Source organism: Malurus melanocephalus, unplaced genomic scaffold (assembly GCF_030028575.1).
Source record: "Malurus melanocephalus ecotype Western Australia unplaced genomic scaffold, MMel_1.1 scaffold_16, whole genome shotgun sequence".
In the NCBI taxonomy this organism is placed as follows: Eukaryota; Metazoa; Chordata; class Aves; order Passeriformes; family Maluridae; genus Malurus; species Malurus melanocephalus.
In genome coordinates, this window is record NW_026623248.1 from 4643740 (window position 1) to 4667719 (window position 23980).

General features: G+C 37.5%; 1 protein-coding gene across 2 annotated transcripts in view; it reads right to left on the minus strand.

Moving 5' to 3' along the window:
- NUP205 (nucleoporin 205) overlaps nucleotides 1-17567 on the minus strand; it is a 46110-nt gene extending 28543 nt beyond the window's left edge. The window contains exons 1-14 of one of the 2 annotated variants that reach the window (XM_057386156.1): nucleotides 17406-17567; nucleotides 13829-13971; nucleotides 12655-12826; nucleotides 11566-11710; nucleotides 10568-10727; nucleotides 9137-9365; nucleotides 8816-8980; nucleotides 7870-8045; nucleotides 6001-6117; nucleotides 4686-4823; nucleotides 3443-3593; nucleotides 2493-2698; nucleotides 900-1082; nucleotides 218-268 (exon numbers count right to left, since the gene is read on the minus strand). In XM_057386156.1, the coding sequence (XP_057242139.1) occupies nucleotides 218-268; nucleotides 900-1082; nucleotides 2493-2698; nucleotides 3443-3593; nucleotides 4686-4823; nucleotides 6001-6117; nucleotides 7870-8045; nucleotides 8816-8980; nucleotides 9137-9365; nucleotides 10568-10727; nucleotides 11566-11710; nucleotides 12655-12826; nucleotides 13829-13971; nucleotides 17406-17433 (2064 nt within the window). In that variant the 5' untranslated portion in view covers nucleotides 17434-17567. The remainder of the gene's footprint in view (nucleotides 1-217; nucleotides 269-899; nucleotides 1083-2492; nucleotides 2699-3442; nucleotides 3594-4685; nucleotides 4824-6000; nucleotides 6118-7869; nucleotides 8046-8815; nucleotides 8981-9136; nucleotides 9366-10567; nucleotides 10728-11565; nucleotides 11711-12654; nucleotides 12827-13828; nucleotides 13972-17405) is intronic. The other variant, XM_057386163.1, reaches the window with a different exon arrangement.
- Nucleotides 17568-23980: the final 6413 nt, after the last annotated feature.

A 23980-nucleotide genomic window follows, 5' to 3' on the forward strand; every position in this document is an offset into this window, starting at 1 on the left:
ATTCTGTTACTAGTATGAAGTAGCAATAGATGCAAAAAATGGATAAAATTTTGCAGAAATTACAAGCAGGCTTGAAAGTAAATTACAAAGCAGTGAAACAACAGCACCTATTAGAATGGTTTCCCATGGACACAGCAGTAGATGCAGCCTTCACAAGTGTTTCCCAAACACATATTCAGATAATCAGAGAGGCTGCCTCGTTAAGGAAAACTCTTACCTCAATACCAATTGCTTGTCTCTGGCCTGGACTTCTCACAGTTTGTAATATCTTCAAAACAGAAAGAGAAAYGAAAAAAACAACACATTTCACATAATGAAAGTGCATCTCCATTTCTATCAGGAGTAAAAGATATTCATCACATTTTAGATTTAAGAAGAGGTTTTATAWATTATCTTAAAAAGTAAGAAAAAAAATTCTGTCTGAGAGGCTGTATTGTACCTTTGATATTTGTATGCTTCCAGCTTTACATCTTCCAAAACCATGTTTATTGCTACATGAAACAAAGGCCAGAAATGCTTTCACATTAATGATTTTTGTCTTATATTGGGTAGGGGAATGACATTTCCCTCATTATCTCTTACAACAGTATATTTCAAGGAGTATCAACAATTAGCAAGCAAAGGCAGTTGGATGTAATTATTGTACGGCCTCTTATTAGCACTTAAAAATAAGACAGCAGTTGCAGGACTGTCTGTCATGAAACCTAGATTTAGGGAAAATAAGCACAGCCAATGAGATCTCTGAGGCGATACTGTTATTTTCAAAATCATTCCAAAGTATTAAGTAGGTGAAAAAAATTCTATTCAACAATAGCAAAAAGAAAACTTAGAAGGGAAATGCAACACAATTTCAACAAACTAGGATGCTACAGTTCCAAGCACCAAAAATCCTAAGATACCTGTGTATATTCCAGGGACTGCCAGAGAGAAGCAGCTATTTCAGGAGATCTTCCAAAAGCAGTAAGGGTTTTTAATAGCTCCGCTTTCAAAATAGGAGGAATGCTGCACTGCAGAAGTCCCAGAATGACCACTACAGGTGTCCATTGAGGGTGCTCACAAAGAGCCAAGCGAGCATTCTCACTCTATGAAGTTCAATAGAAAAGGTAACTGCAGATTATTACTTTGAAGGTTTTTCATGTTTTACAATCTTTAATTCACAGTTCAGTACCAAAGACTCTGATTTGTACTTGAATGTACACAAAATATCAAAAGAATAGCAGATGATACCAAAGCCAACCATTTCAGTTACGCAAAAAGCCAAGTATAAAGACTTAAAATATTAAAATTGTGCCTATCCACACAGAAAGATTATTTGGATAATAMAAGCTTCTTATAACAACCCATTTTTTTTCGTAGACACACATTCATGGAATTAGCCTTTAAGTACTTACACTCTAAGCAGCTTCTTCAAGCATGGGTAGAGGGAATTATAATAATATCTCTATTACATACTTTCTATATATTCCTGTCTCTATATAATTTCTRTGAACTCACACTGYATCTGGACATTTGCTAGGAACTTASATTAATTTGTTTTAGTCTAAGAACAGGATCATCACTCATGTAAGCTCACTAGAGACTCTGAGATGAACCACTGGACARGAGCAAGCCTTTAGCCTCATCAAACAGTAATTCCCTGCAACCTTAGAATAAATTCACCTTCACTGAAGATTATGATTTGATGATGCCAGGAAATGTTAGTCTTAAGAGTTCCCTTTTTGCCATGCATATCCAATGCTGACATCACAGCTCACACAGGTTCACCTCTTTCTCATCACCACCAAAGATGATTTTTTAAATAAACATATCTGGTTTCACTGATCTGTCTTGTGTTTGTGCCAGCAAAACCAAGGCTATCTCATGGTATCACAGAACTTTCACGGTGCACCGTCTGGTGGATACTTAAAAGTGTAATTCTACACTATTCAAAATTACACAGTTTACAATACAAAATTATGCATRGCAGTTTTATTCTCCTGGAATTTTCTTCCAGTCAATTCATTCAAAACATTTTACATCCTTGGCTGGGGGACATTTTAAATCATAATCCTGGAGGCAAGTTTCACATCTGATCACTTTCCTTGCCAAAATTCTCCCACTTTGTTTGAATTCAACTATTACTTCTGCTTTTTCAAACTCATAAATAAAGGCAAAGTACTTTCCTACTCCACAGTGATTTACTGTGAATATACCTCACTTCTGAAAGACATCTCTATTACCACCACCASTGTCAAGGAAGCAAGAAAATCAGCAACCAGCAACACGGGAAAAGGCATCATCCTTCTGCTTCACCTGCACTGTGTCTTCGGTCATTACAGCTCCATACATACCCCAATGCTTCCCATACTGTTGGAGYTCACTAATAAAATGACAATTGCTAGGCAACTTTTCCTTACATACCATTTTTGTCAAGCAGAACATCACAGCTGTATGATGACAATTTGCGAGGAATAAAAGTATTAACAAAGAAAACCCAACAAAAGATTACTTACCCAATTGACTATAACRGTGGTCAGCTGTAAAAATGCAATTAATCCATCCTGTTCTTTCTGTGTGATGCCTCGGAGAGGCAGGTGACGATACTGGACACTGTCTGCACTTGGCAAGTCTTTCCTTAAGTGTTCATGATAAAGCATCAAAGAGTGGAAAAAATGCTCCCAGGAGACAGGACTGCCACCTGCTCCTTGGATGTTTTCCGCTAGAAAAATAACAAACAGGTAACAAGATTTTCTTTCTATGAAAAAAGCAGGTGAAAAGCAGGGTTGCAAAATTTAAAAGGAAAACTTATTTGTCTAAAGGAGGAACTTCAAAGAAAAGTCATTGTTTCTAAAATTATTCATTTAGGTTTGGGAAATTTTCCTTATATTTTATTAATTTTTAATTGAGACAGGTGCAAATATGAAAAACCAGTACAAATAAGCTTTCTGTTTTATTAATTGGAATATTTGCAGCATTACTTGTATCTTCAAAGTAGGGATTTTTTTACAATTTGACCAATGCAAAAAAAAGGACTGACCAGCATATCTTACTTTGAGAAAGTGCTATTATGTTAYATGTATAAAAAAATTCTAACTTAATGATGTGCTTCAGAACAAAGTCAGCTCAGGAAAGTTACGCTGTATATTTTGTAAATATAGCTAACTTTAAGACATTATTCATTCTTTGTTTTATAATAAGCAACACTGATATTCTGCATATCTTATACTGTTAAGACACAGGGTTTTTTTTAAATTAGGTGATTTGCTTGCTAGGGTGCTCAGACATCTAACTACCTTATCTGTCAAGGGTTATTTTTTTCAGATTACACTTTCAAGTAAAGCTTCCATTTTCATTTTTGTACTAATAATGAAATGTTAAAAATATGAAGCCACAATTTATGTCAAATGAGTCATAGCACTTTTTGAAAGAAAAGGAGAAAGAGCTGAAGTGTCACTTTTCTTACCATGACTACTGCCATTGACTTTTAGCAAACTAAAGCAGTAATGAGCACACTGCGGCCCACTAGCCAGTCCCCGCAGCATTTTCAAGTATGGGATGTATATTGTGGAAGGAAGTAGATCTCCCATTTGCCTAACAAACTTTGACAAGACAACCTAGAACAAATAAAGATCAGTATTAAAAGAAAAAAGGCAAATCTGAGTATTTTAGGAAAACATGAGGCAGCAAAGTCAGAAAACAGATTCTAATGTAATCAGGGCAGGGTAGACGGGTAGAATGACAACTCAAATTGAAAAGAAGTTCCTTTGCAGACTGGCCTATTCAGTCAGACATGTTTGAAAGAGGAATTAAACAAAATAACTCAAGTGACTGCAAAGTATACTAACTTTCCAGCTCTGTATTTCTAGTGATAAAATTTACTTCAGCTACCAAATGCTCCACAGCAGTATTACTCGCTCATCTCACAGTACAAGTTAAGTACTACCAGGAAAGAATTCACTGTGCTTGTCATATACCTGCATAGTAACTCACACACTCAATGGTTCCTTTCAGGGTCATATTAGGCTGCTTGAAGATCACATCTGGCCCGAATTTAAGTTGCCAGTATTCTGGCTGGGATGTGTCTAATTTGTCTCATACTAGGTTTTGCCTAACACTGCACAGTCCTTCAAAAAGCAGTGAGGGATGACAGCACCCCAGGTATCCAAAGTGTTTTTGGAATGTCTGCCTTATCTGTTTAGACAGTTTTTTCATTCTTATTTAAAGTTCTGTCTTTCATGGACTATAATTTTTGGGCTTTAAATAATTAAAATACTCCTAGGATTTTTTTACCCCTAAAATACTATCGACTGCAGTTAATTAATTTTTTTTTTATTATAGTTAAGGAATTTCACTTCTCAGTTACATGAAAAAGGCATGTAGAAGTAATCAGACAAAAAACACAAGAGWACTATCAGAATCCATACAGCAGCTGTAACAAATCAAACCTAAACCTTTTCACAGAGGTTTGTTAGTACTCTTTCTTGCTGAGTTTTCTGACAACCATGAATGACTGGCATTAGCTCCTTTTAGGGCAAGCAACAACMACCATGCTGGGCAGAGAAGGACACATGCAGGTAAGTCACTGAAAAAGGAAAGGTCTTCTTAGAGGCTATCTGTAACAAGGACACCAAAAAATTAGTCGCCTCGGAGGTTTTTGTTACTTTAGTTTCAAGTTACCAGCAATTACACAAGAAAATCTAGATAACCTGTCGCTGAGGAGGTCGCTGGTGAGCTACTCCAAGATAGGACCCCATGATGGTGGATGTCTGCAAGGGCTCCGAYGGACACCAGTACTCATGAGCAAGTTCCATATTAAAGGGGTCTTTCCTATACAACTCAGCAATCTATCAGAAAAAGGAAGATATTAGAAAAGTATCAACTACAGGAAGAAAAAATAATTACTTCAACAAGARGCACTGCTTCTATATTAGCTAAACACATCTGAGAAGCAAAGCATCCTACAGCTGGTGTTCTAGTTCTTMAAAGTCTGTGAAAATGACAGCTTCTAAATAACAAGTATCACAAGTGACAACCAGAGAGAAATTAAAAATGCACRTATCAGTGAAACTTTAATAACTTTCCATCTGATCATTATGGATTAAATCATTGCTAAAGAAACAACRCCATTTCTCCATAAATAACCATATGCCTACTTTTACATATTAATTTTACAAGTTAGCCAGTATCATAATTAGAAACCTTACCTGTTATCTAMACATACAAATTTCTGACTAAATCTTTATTCTAGTTCTTCATTTAAGTTTACTATATCCCTCTGAGCTGCTTAAGAAAGCATTTCATTACAAATTTTCCTGCTAATGTCCTATAATCTAAAGGAGTGTCRTTGGAAAAGACAAGAAATACAAGTTTTAAAGTTATTAAAAAATATAAAACATCTCAGTTAAATATGTAAATCTGTTTTCCAATATTGATTTTTTTGGAAGTGCAGTCAAGTAACCYTAATAGCTAATAYTTAAACAAACATAATTATTKTTATTTCCATTTTATTTTGTTTTGATTTTATTTTATTAAAAATATGACAGAAAATMTTTCTTTTAAATCTACAGTTATGCTCAAAACTCTAATGAAATCAGGGAATTTGCAATTCCACCAGCCTCAAAGGAGTTACCTTACCAAACCTACTCTATARCAAATACAAAACAGTCTTCCAAAATTCTRATTACAAATATATTAATACATAAGRATAATTTAAACATTTCAATTATTTATCAGACTAATTCACGGTGGGGTAAAACCTCTAAAACGTTCAAACATAAGAAACAATGCAGTATTCACTAACTAGAAAATAATGACATGACATTAACATCAGAAAGTAAGGTAGTAAATTAATTCATTTATATGACAAATTAGAGAAATGTCCATACTTAAGAGAAAAAAAATATTAACCTCAAAAGAGAAAGATCCAACACCATATGGTCTCATTCAGATACAGGTTTTCAGATGAAAAATGAAAGTTAAAATCGTTATTWGCCACAATAATTTACAAGAAAATAGACTTACCAAAAGCATCAAGTGCTCCAGATCTCTTCGAAGGGAAATAGGTGGATCRTTACCCATTTGAATACTCATGTGGATCATGCGAGCATCTTCATCAGCACGATTTCTCAGCTGTTTCACCTATAGGATTTATGAATTGGAAAAAAAACAGTGGGCTATATTTAGCTAAGAATGAATAGAACAGAAATAATAGTATTGTCTATACAGCCTATGAAAACTTAGAAAGCAAATGTACTTGCACAAGCATGAAAGGAATATTAAATTTTCTATTTTTTCAATCTTCTCTCTCCTACAAGAGCTYGCACTCAAAGTTCTAGTCAATCACTTTCTTAACGGCAAAGCCCTCAGTGCATAGCAAAAGCCTGAAATTATATCACAGGAGTTTTTCCTGACTTCACCACCACCACCACCATCACCAAGCCACAAAGAAAAAAACACACAAAAAAAAAAATCCAACAAAAAAACCCACATACACAAAAAAACCACCTGAAATGGCAAAGAAATATTCTTCCCAGAGTAAAGCACCCAAGTCCATAATGCAATGGAGATAAGATCTACCAAAAAATCAAGTAACAGCCTTGGGACTTTCAGGCAGTTCAGGAGACAGGGTCACATCTGTTCTAAATCTAATACAGCAGAAACTTCAGTCTCCAGCCATTTCCATTCAAAAATCTACCTTATATCTCCTTAATAAAAACTTGCATAATTAAAAGGAGTCACTTCTTTTGTACAACACCAGCATTCAATGAAGAACTGCTTCAAATAAAGTCCCCAGTTCCAAACTTGGAACCTGATCGTTTCAGGGAATCCCATATAATACACCTCACATATTCCCCACATATTCAAAAGATTCTTAGGGCTACTGTGCCTTTATTATAGAAATCACCATTGTGTACATATTTCAAAGGATGCCCAAAGCCTGTTAAAAACATGTAAGTGCTGTGTGCAGGCAGCCATGGCAGCAGAAGTAGAGCTGTAATTTATCAATATGAACCAGATGGAACWGATGTTATCCTTATTCTATGGATATTCTGTGAGCTAAAAAGACAGTTTAAGAAAACAACGTGCAACACCAACAGATTAGAAATAAATTAGGATAAAACCTCAAAGCAGTCTACATGTTCATATATGCCCTTAAAGATTCATGAGGCTCAAATACTGTTTTTCCTGACAATGTTCACATTTYGTGAAGTTACAATGAACAAAATCTTGTTTTTAAATCCTTCTTTTTGCACTTTGAAAAAAGTAACTATTTGGCAACTCCTACCACAGCTCAATACAATGAAGGTCACAAAACAAAGCTCTATCAATTAAATAGAAGTATTTTAATAGAATTTTAATTTTTCCATATCAAATTACAAGGATCTTGCACAAATGAAAGGGTCACAATTTTTTTAAAAACCCTTTTGTTGCAKTTCTCTTATACTGAAAAGTTGCTTATTTACCCAACAATGGATACTACAGAAAAAGAAGATTCCCTCCCTTAAAATATGGAAAACACTATTAATAAACGAAGAAATTAAAAATTAGGTACAATAACTGTAAGTTAATTTAGGTTATACTACTGTCTGTATCAAAAGAAAAAAAAATCAATACCCACACGCATCAATTTCAGCATTCATTTAAATTTTAATTGTGTGAACCAAACACCAGTACCACCATGAAAGCTTGTTTTGAAAATCTCACCACACTGAAGTGTTTTAAAAACTTCAGTGTGAAAAACAAACTGCGAACAATATGTCTTCTATAAAGTGAACAAGTTTTCTGAACTGCAGACCTCAAGCTGAGGGTCACGTCTGCATYTTTATGCTACCTTGTCCAAATATTAGAAATAGAGAAGATTTCTCTGTAACTGCTATTCACAGAACTTACTTTCATTGGCATGAGTGCAAGGAAGTCTGTGACAAGGTTATGAATTTTGCGAATATAAAATTCCTCCTGGTAGAAATTTTCAGACGCCACAACAGATTCAGTCAGGAACAGGAAAACATAATCAGCAATTGCTAGCTCTGCCATTGCCTCATCTGCCTCAGTGAATTCTGCAAGAGCTGGGCAACAAGATTCACAAGAGGGGAAAAGGTAARTAACAATGATCTGTTACCAAACAAATATATTTCAGGATACACAGCTGACATGCAAATTTACATGCTTCTATCAACTCTGTTTTTTCTACCATACAGACACTAGACTGAAAAAAAAGGCAAATTAATGGCAGATGATGACCTCTACTTTATTCTTTCATAAATGCTAGAGATCATATCCATTTACCCAAAAAAAATCTAAGGCAGTCAAGAATCACAAACCAACCTCAATTAAATAGAAATTATAATGTTTGCATTTTCTTTAATAGATATTTTCGAGTAGACTCAATTTTGACCTAATAGAAATCTGGAAAGCTTGTGAAGTTCAGAGAGGAAAAAAGAAAATTATGAATAGATTCATCCTCACAAGGACTGAGGTCTAACACTTACAGATGTAAAAATAACTAATCAGGAATCTATTCTGAATTTAAACGTTCAAATGATACTAGAATTGAGAATAAAATCTTTGAATTTTACAGTACATTAAAATCTCTTTCACTTCAGTGAGGCACTATTACTTCTGATAGCTAATTACTTCTATATCTGTGTACATGTCAGAACAATTCAATCCTCAATAACCAAATTCACATACAGAGAAAGCTTTGAAGAAGTGTTAATAATAACTTTTATCTTAAAGGCAAATAATAACACTTCAGAAAGGTAATAGGTCCTTTGACTTACACCAGTTGCAAGCTCTGAATACTAATGCGCAGCAACTGAACTTTAGGGTAATTTACCTGTCACATCGGAGAATTGGGATATTCCTCGTAATGTCAGCGCCCAGGCTAATCTAACAGTAGCTTGCAATCCTGGTAATTTCCAGGGCTGAGACTCCTGAAGCCGAGTGTGGATCGTTGCTATGTATTGTCTTTCTGCTAGCAGAGGGAGCCGGTGCATCAAGTCTTTAACAACAAAAACAAACACAAAACTAACACCCAGTAAATGTGAAAAAACACTAGCAAAATCCTACCAGTTTGTTACTGATCAATAATAAAATTGCTTAAACAAGCATTTATCCATCTGTACAATGTAACCTCTGGGAAAGTTGCCAGCATTACCTTCACGATCCTCTGCACCTTGTTCCAAAAAGCTAACATCAAAGCAGTAAAGGAGAGCCATGAGAAGAGACAAGTTCACGCCGTCCAACGAGCCATCGGCCTCCACTGTTACCTTCTCCAGGTAACTTATGAGGAGTAGAGTGTCATCCTTACTCAGTGGTGACTGACAGGTCCAGACAAAGAGACTTTCAGCCAAGGACTGTCGGCATTCTTTAATGAGATCAGAAACCTTTAATAGATAAACCANAAAAAAAAAAAAAAAAAAAAAAAAAAAAAAAAAAAAAAAAAAAAAAAAAAAAAAAGTGAATATACATATTCTGGTAACATGTTCAATCTGTCCTTCTCAGTCAATCATTATGACTGGCTTAAGTTAAAAACAACTCTAAAGAGAACAGCTACAGAAACCATTGGATTTATTTGTTAAACAAGAGGACACTTCTTGTCAACTGCATTCGTATTCCCATGTATTTCATGACAGGTGTGAGTAGATACCAGGGAATATGACTACATGCAAACCAACATCCCTGTTGAGGTCAGCAGACATCAATCTACATGAAATTTACACAGCTGCAAATCTATCATACATTTCCTGCCTCTAAATACACAAACTCACTGGTAGATATCCYAGATACAGTCAATCTTCCCCTTGCCCCAAAAGATGACTCTTAAGGTAAAACTAAGGTAAATTAAGGTAATTTAAAGTAAATGAGAAGGATATTCTTTCCACAGTTTTAGATTCATAGCGAAAGCGTAAGACTAGTTCTTCGTTTGGTGGAAAATAAATTGATCTATTATTACACAGAATGATTTTTAGACAGATCACCCATTAAAAAGAATTTTAAAAATTAAAATARTAATATTTTAAATCTTCCTGCTGGAGAAGATAGGTTGCAGTTAGTACTGTGTAAATTAAGTTCAAGAATTACAAAAATGAGAATGCATTCTCAAGCAATTCTCACTTGACTCTTAGAAATGCTTCTGTTCATATTAACACAATTGAATTAGTAAGAGAATTATTTCCCTGACTCAACTTGGCTTCAATCTTTTTTAAAAATTTGTGAATTAGTTCACTTTTCTTATGCCAATGGTGCTGCTAAGGATAGTGCTGAAAGGAGGTAATTTAAAACACAGGCTTTAGAATTAGGAGAAAAAAACCCAAGAAACTGACACATAGTGTAAATATTAGGCTTACATTTTTACTGTTACAATTCATTAAAAATAAGGTATGAGCTAGCATCTGGGAGCAACAGCAAAACAGAAATGCAGGATGCAATGTGAATCCCACACTGACATTGCATGAAGTGTGGAGCAGTAACTGTGATCTCTCAGACAGTAGCAAACTTTCTGCAAAGGTGAAGAGCTCTCTGGTGTCTAACTCTATTCTAATGTGCTGAGTAACACAGAAGAACATTCACACTTGGTGAATTTTACCTCTTTGCGATGTTTCTCACTGCCCAATCCTCGCTCTCTCTGGAGTTTATCAAATTCATTGTTCAAATCAATGTGAGACACAAGTGTAAGGATCTTCTGAGTCAAGCCCTGCTCCATTAGGTCATCTGTAAAGCGTGTTGTCATGGAAATTAACTCCTGACTGTAATGGAAAGAATATAAATTTAATAATTAATCGTACTTTCCCAGTCACAAAGAAGCCCATAATAATGAATCCCATCAAATGTATTTGATGACAAGAAAATTTACAAATAAATTATATGCAGAGAGCAACTAAACTTCCATTGAGTAAGCAGTGCCCTCTCAAAACATTATGCTGAATGGATACAAAGTCTTAGGGTAGTTCTAGGTTCAAGAACATGGAATATGAGAATACAACAGGGAATAGCTAGTTAAGATTTCTATTAAAGGAAAAAGTACTATATATAACTCACAAGCATAYAACTCACAAACTCACAGCCTCTTTTTCACTAGGAAATGCAACTGTCCAGATATTACACTCAGAATTTATATTTACACTAGAACACATCTTTTCATCTTTCTTTAGCCAAGGAATCATAGTGCGTTGAAAGCAAGCAGTGTGCACTGCTTTCTTTTTCAAGGCAAAAAATACTAGCATRTAATGTTAACCAGAAATTGTACATCCCTTTCAAGTAAAGGCAGAAGAACAATTCTCTTCTGCAGTACACTGAAAGTCAAAACACAGCAGGGTTCTCAAATACTGAGAGATCACCACTAGTCAGAGCAACAATGACTGGGAGAGTGCCTGAAGCAACAAACTGCCAAAAGTTGAAGTAGCTTGAAAAAACTGAAAGCAAAATAGAYAACCTYATAATCCAATAAAYATATGTGCAAAAAWTTATTATGCTTAAAAAACAAACATGAAAGCAGCTGCATCAGGTTATGAGAAGCAAGCACATTTGACTGTCACATTAGTCTAATTAGTCCTAAAAACATGAGCTCATTGCCCTGATACAGACCTGAGTTCTAATGTCCATGTCTTGCCTTGGCGTGACTGGATGAGGGTTCGTAGTGAATTGGCAATGCATCTTTTTCCATCCCAGTACAACAGAACTGCCACTAGACCTCTTGTAAGCCCAGGAAAATGMGGCTGCTGGTGTTCTCCTAGTGAATAAAAATGCACAGAATAGTCAAAGAAAGCTGAGCATATACACCCTGAAAACAGCTCTATATCTTTGTATTGCTAATTCAAATACAAGTCTTGTATTCAAAGTAACTGTGGTTATTCACTGTCATTTTGATTTGTTTCAGRCACATAAAAGAAACTCCAGATATTTTGGGCACTACGGGTAAAATTAATATCCAACTACTAAAACATCCAAGAATTTTTTTTGGAAGTTCAAGTCCATAAACATCCTAGTCCGAATGGTGCTTGCCACTAATACGTACCCATCTCAATAATCAATTTCAGCTAATTATCATAGAAATATTTTTTATTCAAAATTAAATTTTCTATCTGAAATTAYAAAGAAAATTCAAGTTGAAAATAGAAAGTGAGGCTGACTTGAAGATGGTTTTCCAAAGGTGACTGATCTTCAAGTTACTTCTTTAACTAATTTTTCAAGTTAATGATGAAYAGTAGCCAGTAATGATAATTAAAAATTGTAACTTAATAACTTAAAATCAATCTTGTACCTGGAAAGAACATGTCATTCTCTAGAATACTTCTCTCACTAAGCAGTTATTACATTACAGAGTCACGCAGCAATGTATAACTACTGTGTAAGTGGAAGAATCAGTGTATTTTACACTAATTTATGGAACAATTCTCAAATATATTTTAGTTATCTTTAAATTCAATGATAAAGTATATCATAAGATCTCCACAGAATATCCMCCCTTTTGCAATAGCTGAGTGTACAAGCATTAGGGTTCAGAACACTGCTATCATATGACATTACAATGAGAATAGATTCCTTTTTAAGAACATTCTGTGTTAGGAAGCTAAGGCCTTCACTGCATYATGCATTCACACTAAACATACACTTAAATAAGAAGACCCTATCTAAGCTACATTTCTCCAGCTCTTAAATGGTTTCCCTTCTCACCAGCTAGAAGGAGTTCAACAGCTGCCAACTCTCCAATATCAAAGAGGTCACTGAGGATAAATGCTTCTCTGATGAGCTGTTCTGGCAAAAGCCTAGTTCCCTGCTGACCCTGGATAGCAACTCCTTCTGTGCTTGCTTTCTGAATTTTCTCATGTTGCTGAACATTTTTTGGCTGCAAGAGAAAMAAGCATCGGAAGTTACTCAAARTGGCAAAATCAAATACTGAAAAAAGCATTACACATTAATTCTTCCTCACWRWYWYMSWCCTGTCAGGTTAAGTTGTCATCATAAAAACAGTGTTTTTAAACAGAGATAGTAAAAGCATCCTAAAAATGCTTCATGCTTGGACAGCAGTGGCCTCTTTGTGGGAATATATGAAAAATAATCTTATACAATACTAAGTGACACTTAGTTTACTCAAAATAACAGAGACTGAGAGTAAACTTTGATATAATTCTCAGCAGGAATTGGTATCAACTCAGTGAAAGACATCTGGGTTGTTGACCAAAACTGCTGTTACTCGCAACTATTTTCTACATCATTCTTTTTCCATTAAACTGAGATGCTAAAATATACTGATGAAACTCTATAACTGATTGTTAATTTTCTGATCTATCAGTTAAAAAAAMCCATCTACTATTAGAGAAGTAACACCACTGAAAGAACACATTTTTCTAGTTACTATCTTATTATCCACCAGCCAAGAAACAGGGAGTTTTTTCACATCATCTGGCATTCCTAAAAAGACACATTCTGTATTTTTTAGGTTCATGTGTTTTGTCTTTGTTAATCTGACTGAAACACGAGCAAAAACAGACAAAACAGTTTTGTGTTTTATTTCAGACACACAAGAGCAACAAAAAAAGTTAATACATTGACTGATAATCATCAGATACTTTTACTATTCCTTTCAAAACAGCACTCAAATAATGAGAGAAAAATATACATCATACATTAAATCATCCTGTATAAGACACAAAATAATATGTATTATTCAAGCTATTTGTATTCTTACAGCAGAACAAGATGGGTATTACACATCTGTATTATGTACTGTAAAAATATCACATGAAAAAAATGGTCAGAGTCTAAAGTGGCACGTAAGACAACAGTATAAGACAGAATAAATCATCAACTCTCCAACTCATTCCAGGAGACAGCATKAGCCCAGTACCGGATTTCTGAAGAGAGAAATGAAATCAGATTTGTGCTTCTTTAAAACTTGGTCAAGACGATGAACAGCTTCAGGTTGCCTTTTCCAAATGGCATTCATTACAGTCTGCCATATGTCCTTATATGGACCCCACAAGCTTGCAGCTGAAAGAAGAAATAAAACAATGTATTTGAAATAGAGAAAGGAAGAAAACAAATKATTTATACACTGTTCTCAATAAGAAGACTCTTTTTTAGTTTACTGTTACTCTTGGCATCTAAATATACCATTACACCCATCAAGAAAAGTGTATTTTCCTTTCTTAAGCCACAATCCCCCCAAAACAAACAAACAAAACAAAAAAAAAACTTTAAAAAAAACACCAAAAAAAAAAACCCCAACAACAAAAAAATCCACACCAATGATGATCTGATATAAAACTTAATTGCATTTAGGGAGCCAAAAAACCAAAATTATGATGTAGGCACCTGAATTCTGGTGCTGAAAGTCATGAGGATACTTACAGGTATTAGGTTGGAAWAGACCTTTAAGATCATTGAATTTCAGCATTAATGTGGCATTGCCAAGTCCACCACTAAACAATGTCTCCAGGTGCCACATCTACACATCTTTTAAATCCCTCCAGGACTGTGACTCTACCACTTCTACAGAACATTCCAGAAAAGGACTACCTTTACTCTTAGGTAAACAACCCATCAAACAAAAATATACAGTACTCTTGCATTCCAGCAGAGGGCTGAAGAAAACTGGTTTCAACCATTTCCAAAGATTACTACTTGAGTGAGCAAGTTGGGAAATGAAAAGCAGTTTAAGCAAAAGCAAGCTACTTAAATCACCCTTGTCAGAGATGAACCAGTGTGTACTGAGCTAGTCATCTGGAAGGAGTGTAAAATCCTGCCTYGGTAATCAGAGAAGAACATTCTCTGCTAAGAGAGAAAAAACTTCTTTGGTTACTCAAACTAAAATTGATAACCCTCCCAACAATCAAAAGGCAAATCTCATAAGCTTCAAAGTACCTCTACAATGTCAGATCAAAGACTGTCACACTTAAATGGTGAAGTCTGCACACTTAAAAGGGTGAAGACATTCATGCTTCACGTGAATTTATAAATGACTGAGAAAATACATTTAGCAGTGCCAGTATGGCTGTATCAGAGCAACCTGTATAAAAGGGACCTATTTGCCTTCTCTGAGCATCAGTGTTTTAACTCATAAAATGTTACCCCTGCCTAGAAATAGCTACTACTGGATGTATAATTTCTCTCAGCTATAACTAGCACTACCACATAACTTCAGAGTTCAGAGCTCTATTTCCTCTCGAAACTGTCTTTTCCCTCTTACTACACTACCGAGTCCAACAAACACCAGCAGCAAACCACAGTGCCTGCCAAAAGCTGTTCAACTACTTCCCGTGYTTGCAYTTGTCCCTTCCACATAATTGCTTTGCACCAAATGAAACACATGCACTGTAAGGCATTAGAACAAATTAAGGATATAACTTCTCTAACCAAAACCTAATCCAAAAAMAAATTTATTTTCAGCAGGATCACATCTACAACCCAGTTTGCTCTGCAATGGCACAAAGATGGATTACTGCAGAGAAATAAGCACCTGGGATGGGAAGAGGTTGGACTTAGCAACCATGCTAACTTTTCCCCACTTAAGCTGTTCTATTACTATCATTTTTAGTAAGGTTTACCATGCTGTCAGGGACAGCAAGGAAGCACAGGCTGAGCTGCTTCTTTTGGCAACAATTGCAACTGACGCTTAACTTTTTTGCCAAGCTATTGACTYAACCATGATATGTCTGTCCCCACAAACCATATACTATAACAAAAAGCAAAATCTTCACTAGTTTTAGTGCCACATCTCCTTTTTTCTCTTATTTCYCATAAATAACTCCTTCTTCCCCTCGTTTTTGTAATTTTAAGGCTATAGACTCTCTTGCCATGTAACTTATAAAATAGTTTAATTTGAACTACTCCAATTTTCACTTCAGAAAAGTCATAGTTCAAATGAAGAGTCTTTGCTTTATTACTACTTTTCTGTGAGGCTACAGGGATGCAATCCCTTCAGTGAGATCAAAATATCTTCTCTGTAAAATTTGTTCCTTGCTTGACACAGGAATGGAGGTTTTAATTCTATTAACTAGAATTAACACTATTAACCATCACTATTGACATACAAACCCTTATTTACAGATCTTTTGGCCTATACTCAAGTGACAACTGTTTTTCACAGGGTCTCCACTCTCTTTCTGCTAACCTAATGAAGYTGAACAACAGCAAATACAACATCTTGCATCCAACACAAATTCACAGCCGAGGCTGGGGACCAAGGAAGCTGCTAGAGAGCAGCTTTACAGAAAAATACCCAAGTGTCCAGGCAGGCAGGAAGCTGAACACCAGTCAGCAGCACACGATCACAGCAAAGGCTGCTTGCAGGCTCCAGGCTGTACTGACAGCTGTGGCCAGCAGATGCAGATAAGTGATTATACGGGCATCTCAGTGGAGTGCCTAGTCTTGGGCTCCTCAGAGCAAGACACTGAAATAGTGAGACAGAGAACTGGATGAATGAGAGGCTGAGAAAGAACTGACCTGGTTCAGTCTTACAAAAAGAAGGCTAAAGATAGGGGCTTATTTTTCTCTRTTGACTGGCACTATACATAGAAAGCAGAGACAGAGTTACCTCAGAAGAAGATGAGCAGCAACTGACACAAGCTGCGGTAACAAAACTTCCAATTAGCCATCAGGGGAAAAAAAACCGCTGAGTGTGGGCACACATTGGAACAGAGGTCCAATGAGGTCTCTTGGAGACTCTTCATTCCCATGAGTTTCAAAGTTCAGATAAGGCACTGAAGTACCCGATTGAGCAGGCCTTGCTTTGTGGGGGGGAGGAAGACGATGCATTGGACCAGATGACGTCTGAAGTTATTCTCTGATTATCTAGCAATTAATTTTGTATTAGTTTTACCGGACACGTGCTCTCTTTGTAACCCAAAACTGCTCCTTGTGACAGGATCTTAAAAAAACATGGATAATCCTGATGGTCTAGACCTCAGCAACACTCARTGGATGAGAAACCAGCTCCACATTTCCAGACTCCGTGTGTACCACTTGGAAAATTCCGGGTGTATTTCTCTTTTGCCTCTTACAGCACACAGCATTAAGATATGAATGTAATACCGAAGTGATGCGTAGCCAGGCGTACACAGAGTTAGCACAGTCCTCTCTAACCAAGGAGGCCGTCGCTGCCTGGTGACTCCCCGCCAGGAACAGCCAGGCGCGGCGGTAGCCCTGACCGCGGAGCCCCATCGCCGGGAAGCTCTCCGCGGCCCGAGCCCGGGTACCGCCGCACGGGAMGCCGCTCTCACACCGCCTGCCCGCACACCTCCGCCCGCTCGGGCCTTGCCTCGCCGCCTCCCCGAGCCCGGCCTTCCCAGAGCGGCCGGCCCCGCTTCCGCGGGCTCGGAGGAGAGGCGAGGGACCGGCGGCGGCCGGGGAGCGGGATGGCCGCGGGGAGAGACACAGGAGAGGCCGGGGCCGAGGCCGCAGCCCTACGCTCAGATTGCTCTTACCCGAATTTACCGCCAACGGAGCCGCCATCTTGCAARGAGGGAGGGAGGGAGGGAGAGAGGGAGGCGCGACCGCGGCGCCAGCGCCCGAAGAAGGCCCCGGCACCCACAGCCAACCCCAAGCCGCCGGGCTGCGGGGCCGRGCCGAGCGTYCCCCGGCTCCCGCCCTTTSTGGCTGCGGGGCCGAGCYGAGCGTTCCCCRGCTCCCGCCCTTTTGGCTGCGGGGCGGTGCGGATGGTGACAATCACGAGGCGGCCGCTTCCGCGCCGGCGGCTCCGGCAAAGGCAGCGACTCGGGCAGCGGCCCCGGCAGGCGCGGCAGCCCCGCGCCCGGACTGATGGGAGCTGTAGTTGCAGGTTGACGCTTCATTCTGCCTGTCAGCTTCGTGCTACGCCGAGGCGGCTGAGGGGAAGAGAGAGCGCCGGAGTTCGGCATTGCCGCCTTCGTCCCTCTGATGGAAATCACACATCGATTCCGTGCCGTTCAGTTTTTCTTTCCGTTTTATTTTCCATGCCACGGGCAAGGGAGTCTTTCCTTCCAAGCCTTGCTATATAAGCCGTTTTCACTGAATATGGCTAAATACCTGAATTCAGGCACTACACTACGAGATACATTTATTAGAATATTCAATTCATTTTTTAACTGGGGGGAAAAAAAAAAACCAGGATGACTTCAGCTTCTCTCGTTTCTAGTTCTAGTTCTATAAAGAGTCAATAAATCTTTGAATGTGAACTAGGGTTTACAATCTTGTATAAGGGGAAAAAGTAAAAAYCCAGCTCCGTTAAGAGTTATCCTGTGAAGAAAGCTTCATTTCAACTCGAAATATGTACAAGAAAGAAAAGAATAACCAGACAAGAAGAAAACAAAAAGCATGTTTATACACGTACATATCTGGAGTTGAGGAATGAATATCAGCGTCTTGGAAGTGGTCCGTGTCTGAAGTAAATTTACTGTCCTCTGTCGCAGTAGTAATCAACACTCTTACAGAAAATCCCTCCTGTATTACCTTTAGGATAAAAGATTTGACCAAAATATTCMATTTTAGTCCCAATAGTTTCCCTGTTTGAACTTTATTAAAACAGCATTTCATGGTCGCAAAACCATGTCCAATGAACTAGACCCACGGGAAATTGGCAAAGTAACTATCTTTGCTTCTCTAGATCTCCCCTATGATGGAATGGCAGAAGGGGTAATAGAGAGAGCAGTGGTCCTGGGATGAGAGTGAATTGGCAAGGCAGCTATAAGAAAAAAGAGACAAAAAGCAGAGAAACTGTTTCACAAGGGATAGTCAGGAGAGAGAAAAGGAAATTTTAGAATAGGGGGGAAAAGTCCTTCCTGTCAAGAACAGCTTCTCTCAGAGTTCAACAGATGAATCTGTTCTCAGTCAAAGGCCCCATATTTCCTTGAGATTTACCTTTTCCTGATCATAGCCATGAACAAACTAGAGTTAAACTGATGAGAATCATATTGATTGTTCATTTAATTCTAGGAAATTAAGAGTGCCAGGCAAGAGGTGAAAGTAGAAAATAAGTGAAGTTATTCCACAAGCAGTTGAACAAAAGCAGCCTTGGTACCTAGGTAGCAGCATTCCTGTACCCTCTCCTGTGCACTCTTCCCTGTGAAGCCATAGTTCTGCTCCTTTGCTGCCCACATCCCACCCACGACTGGGAAAGGCAGGTATCATGAYAAACTTGGAGATGCATATGCTGATCATCTGGCCACAGTAAATGTAATGGATAGCTTGAGGTTTTGCTTTAGTCTTTCCTACCACAGTGATTCTAATTTTGATCTTTTTCCTTTAAACATTCCCTGATTTTCACAAAGTTTATGACCCCTTTAGCCTTTGATCAGATTAGGTTGAAATTGACTCAGAAATTGCAATAGGTTCAAAAGTTATGGAAAAGTTTGGCATACAGTGTGATTTCCTAGGCTGTGTTTCCTTAAGAAACATTAATCTTTAAAGAAGAGAGATAAATTTTCTTTTYTTTTTTTTTTTTTTTTTAACAAAAAAAACCTTTCCCAGGCATTAAGAGCTGTCATATTTCTTTWGCCATTTACATGCAGACAGATTGCACCCAGGTTTTTTTTGAACTCTGTTGAAGGCAAAAAATCTTTTCTAACCACTGCAGATTTAGTATTTTATATCTCCAGATAATTCTTCCCTCTCTTTGCCAATTGACCTAGGTCGCATAGCAACAAGAAAAAAAAGACAGCCTGAAATAGTGGATGGCAAGGGGCAGGTCACTGGGTAGCTGAACTTTGGAAGAAGAAATACCACATTTAGCTCCAGCTGCACAGCATTTATTATATTCTTTCTCTGTCAGCAATGTGATATTTTAATGCAAAATAGTTGTGACAGTGCAGCTCCTAGTATGGATGAAGTAAGAGAGGCATCTAGATAAACCACACCATACATTCTGCACATGCTTTTATTGGCATAACTGCATCCATCCATCCATGCTTTAACGAGTAAGGAATTCCATGAATAGTAATTCTCGCTTATTATTGCTTTATTTGTTGTCCTTTAATTTAGGTTTCCATTGTTTACCCAGGATCACTGGCTGGTTTGGTAGTCTATTTTTGACAAGTCACTATAGGGAAAGAATACCTCATTCCTCTCCCTAACAATAATTCTCAGCAAGTTCTCCAGTACAGATGGGTTCAGGGAGGGACACCAATGTCTTTCATCCTTAATTACTAGACAGAAATCTGTGAAATATCAAAGGTAGGCTGACACTAAATACTTGGGATGGATATTAATTCCTCTGCATTCCAGGGAAAGAAAGTTCCGAATTGCCTGTGGGATGGCAAATTCTACTTGTGTGGTGACAAACCTACATCAATTTTTATAGTAACGCTTAGTAATAATTAAAATGAGCTGCATAGTGGGAACCTACTCTTTGACTGTAACTTGTAGGTGGCTTGTGATRTACTACATGTGTAACATTCTTCATTTTGATAGTAATATATTTAGTGGTTCATAGTCAAATCGTACATCAAGATACAAAGATAATGATTATATAATTTATTCTCTTTACATGTTATTATTATCAGGAAGAATAATTATTAGCCAAAAAAAGTACTGTTCAAATGCCTAAGAGACCCTGCTTAATTTCCTACCTTTAATCTTCAGTGTCATGATCACATCCAACATGATGGAGTAAAATGAAAAAAGGCTTTTCTACATTGCAGCTGAAACTGAAAAAGTTKTCTTGTAGAAGTGCATCTACATAAACAGACCAGTCCTTGTATTGTGAAATATGCCTCCTTCCCAAAAAGCCAAAAGCATTTTTGGCTACTGATTAGACCATAAAACTTCCTGGAGCTCTTGTTTTGACGGACGCTCACTATGCATCTCAGCTTACTGTTTTGTAAAAATGGGTATAACATCTCACAGCAGGCCTGGAATGCCACCACTTGAATGGATCTTCAGCCTGGCCCCGTCATCTGAACAGAGGAAAGATAATGTATTTTTGTGTTATGTTAGTTGGCAGAGTAAAAAATCCTGAATTCTTTTACTATGCCATCTAATTTTCCTAGAAACTTCTTAGCTGGCTGTAATCCTGTCTTTGCTGCAAAAAGTGCATTTTATACATGGAGATARTTAGCTTGGCATCAAATCTTAGAAAAAAGTCTGAGACTTTCCCTGCAGTGTTTCTCAACGAAATAACTTTGTAATTTCTCTGTCTTCCATCCTAGATATTTCTAGTATCACCATGGTATCTAAGCTCATCAGAGAAACTGTGTGAGGTTGTTGCTAGCTTGTGTAAGTGGTTTATCTAGTCAAGAGCAACAATGAGCTAAACGTTCTCAAAGTTATATGAATACCTTCCTTGGGGTCAGGGAACAGAGGGAGATGAGCTGAACGACAACTGCTGCCTTCCTGTGTAGGTGAGGATGATTCAGTGGCTAGAGTGCTTAAGAGTAGAATAGTGAAAAACCTGTATCTTATGAACAGGTTGCTGAGCTGCTTGGCACATATAACTCTCATACCTTTCTTCTAGATGGTGCCAGACAGTCAAAATTAATTCCCCTCATCATTCAAGAACATTCTTATTCTACATTAAGAAAAAGCTAAATCTGTGTCTTTGAAATGTGTCTGAAAAACATCTGGTCAGCTAATCTGAACTCTCAGATAAAAYGAGACCTAACCAATGAAGAAAACAAAAATCTCAGAATCTATTGTGTATATTTGTAGATGTCCAGCATGGTACAATGATAATCCTTTAAATCATTCTGCAAGCTAGCACAACTACTATTGTAGATTAACTTTAGTCGAGTTAGAACAAAGCATACTTAGGAGAATAGTTCTCTCCAAAGCTAATAGCCTATTGAAAGCATGCCTACAAGAAATACTGATTTGAAGAACAGAAATTCAAAGGTCAAGACATACAGTCAGCATTATGGCTGATATCTGAAAAAAAGGTTTCTTTAAGTAGATAGCAGAAAGTYATGATTAAAATTTCAGGCTATCTTTACATCTTGTGCTATCTCCTTACAAACAGCAATCAATATTTGCTTGAAAATAACATTCAGAGTGCATCACTCAGCTGCATGCCTAGGCATCTGCCTGTTAACAATGTAATTTTGTTTTTTATATGCATCACTCTGAGTCTTGTTTAATGCACAGTCTGTCTGCAGAAACAAGTAGTTATGGTGAGGTCCAGCCCAGTAGAAGCATGAGGTACTGACTCATTCTGTAACACTGAGGGAAAGGTTTGCTTGCAGGTATGTTTCAACTATAACCACACAAGGAYACTAAGCCATGAGAAACCCCTGAAAATCAGGTGGCCTTAGTTTTAATGAGAGCTTGATTATGCCTTTTGGGTATCTTAGTTTGACATTGTTTTATATTGGAACATGGTAAATGTGTTTCAAATTATTCTYTCCCAGAACTTCTCAGAAATTCTAGCTTCAGTTTTGAGGTGAGATCCGAAGAGTATTATAGGGAAGATTGATGCCTCCCTTTCACTGCAGGAGTTCAGATTACTTGTTCAGGTTGTGAGAGAYTTGCTAAATTCTTCCCTTCCAGTATAATACGCAACTGCTACCTCCCATAAAGGTTGGAGTGGTCTTTGGCATTCTGTGTTCTCACATTCTTGTTAGTGACATTTCATTTTGTGGAAATAATTACACTTTCACCAGATATGGAACCTGCCAGGGAAGGGGACAGAGAAAATCCTRCCATTTCAAAGGCAAATCTGACCACCAGGTGAAGAATATTTCTCCTGTATTTGCCTCAGTGATTAAGTCTTTTTGACAAACACATCAGCGTGTGTTGGACTCAAATACTAATACACTTTCTTTTCACAAAAAATATAACTTATGTATTAACTAATATGGAGAGTTCTTGAAAGCCTAAGCTGTATGCGAAAGCAAACCACCAGCTCTGTCAACCTGACCAGCTATAAACTTTTTTCTTTACAGATATTACAAACCTAGGCAATCTGTACTCATAGAGTGGATTTTTTTTTCTGATCTCAGCAAGAACAAAATCATGTTTTTATTTTCATCGATCACACATATTCTTTCAATACTTTCTGGTCTGTTTGCCTACTCAGATAAATCAGTGAGTCATACAGCCCCAGTGCTCTCAATAAACTGATTCATTTCTAAAAGTTGTATSTTTTCTCTCTATTCATGGCTCCACAAAATGATCATCATAGTCTCRCCTCACAGGAACGTTCATGCATAACATAAGAAAAGGACTTTTTGAGAAGCTATAGTTAAAAATCCACTTCATTTCTAGGAATCCCTGTCTATAAACAACTTACCTCCTCTTTAAATACTATGCAAACACAAACCTGGACAATATAAGGGGATAGTTATTAATTGCTGGTATTTAAAATCAAGAGGAAGAATACAGTGTAATACAGTAAGTACAACCCAGCTATAGTATCACTGAGGGTAGTGTATGTTATTCTCGTGATGCTTCTCTGCCCACATCCCACATTTTCTCCATCCAAAGCTGGAGACARCCATAGCTTATTAAGAAGTTTGTCAAATTAAGCATGGCTGTCATTGCTAGAACCAATCGACACAAGGACTGCTGTGGCAGAACAGGTGTAATCACCTCTGGTAACCTTTTATCACATGCAGTGACATGACCAAAGTGCTGAAGCTCAGCCTTTTCCCAGTAGGGCACACCTTGCAGGTAATTGTGCTGTCAGTCTGTTCCATGGCAGTTGTCAGTCCTCACAGACTGAGGCATGCAGGCCTCCTGTAAGGTGGACATACCATGCTCTAAATATAAAACTGCATATAAGATGAAGATGAGCCATGAAAAACTAATTTTACTCTATTTACAATCTTAATTCCACAGTTATCTGAGAGGAAAGGTASCAATTAAAGGTGAATGCTGTACCATAGCTAAGTTTTCTTAAGGAAGTACACTGCTCAGAATATTAGACAAGCACCTTTTACAGCTTTGGTGGTTCAGTCATGTCAACAATTAGAAAGCAATGCCTAATAAAACTCAGTTAGGTTACCTGGTCCTGCTTTTTATAGGACTACAACAGAACCATGGTTATTCTTTCAGTAGTTTGCRTGTTTTGAGACTTCAGGTTTTTTTGGTGCAT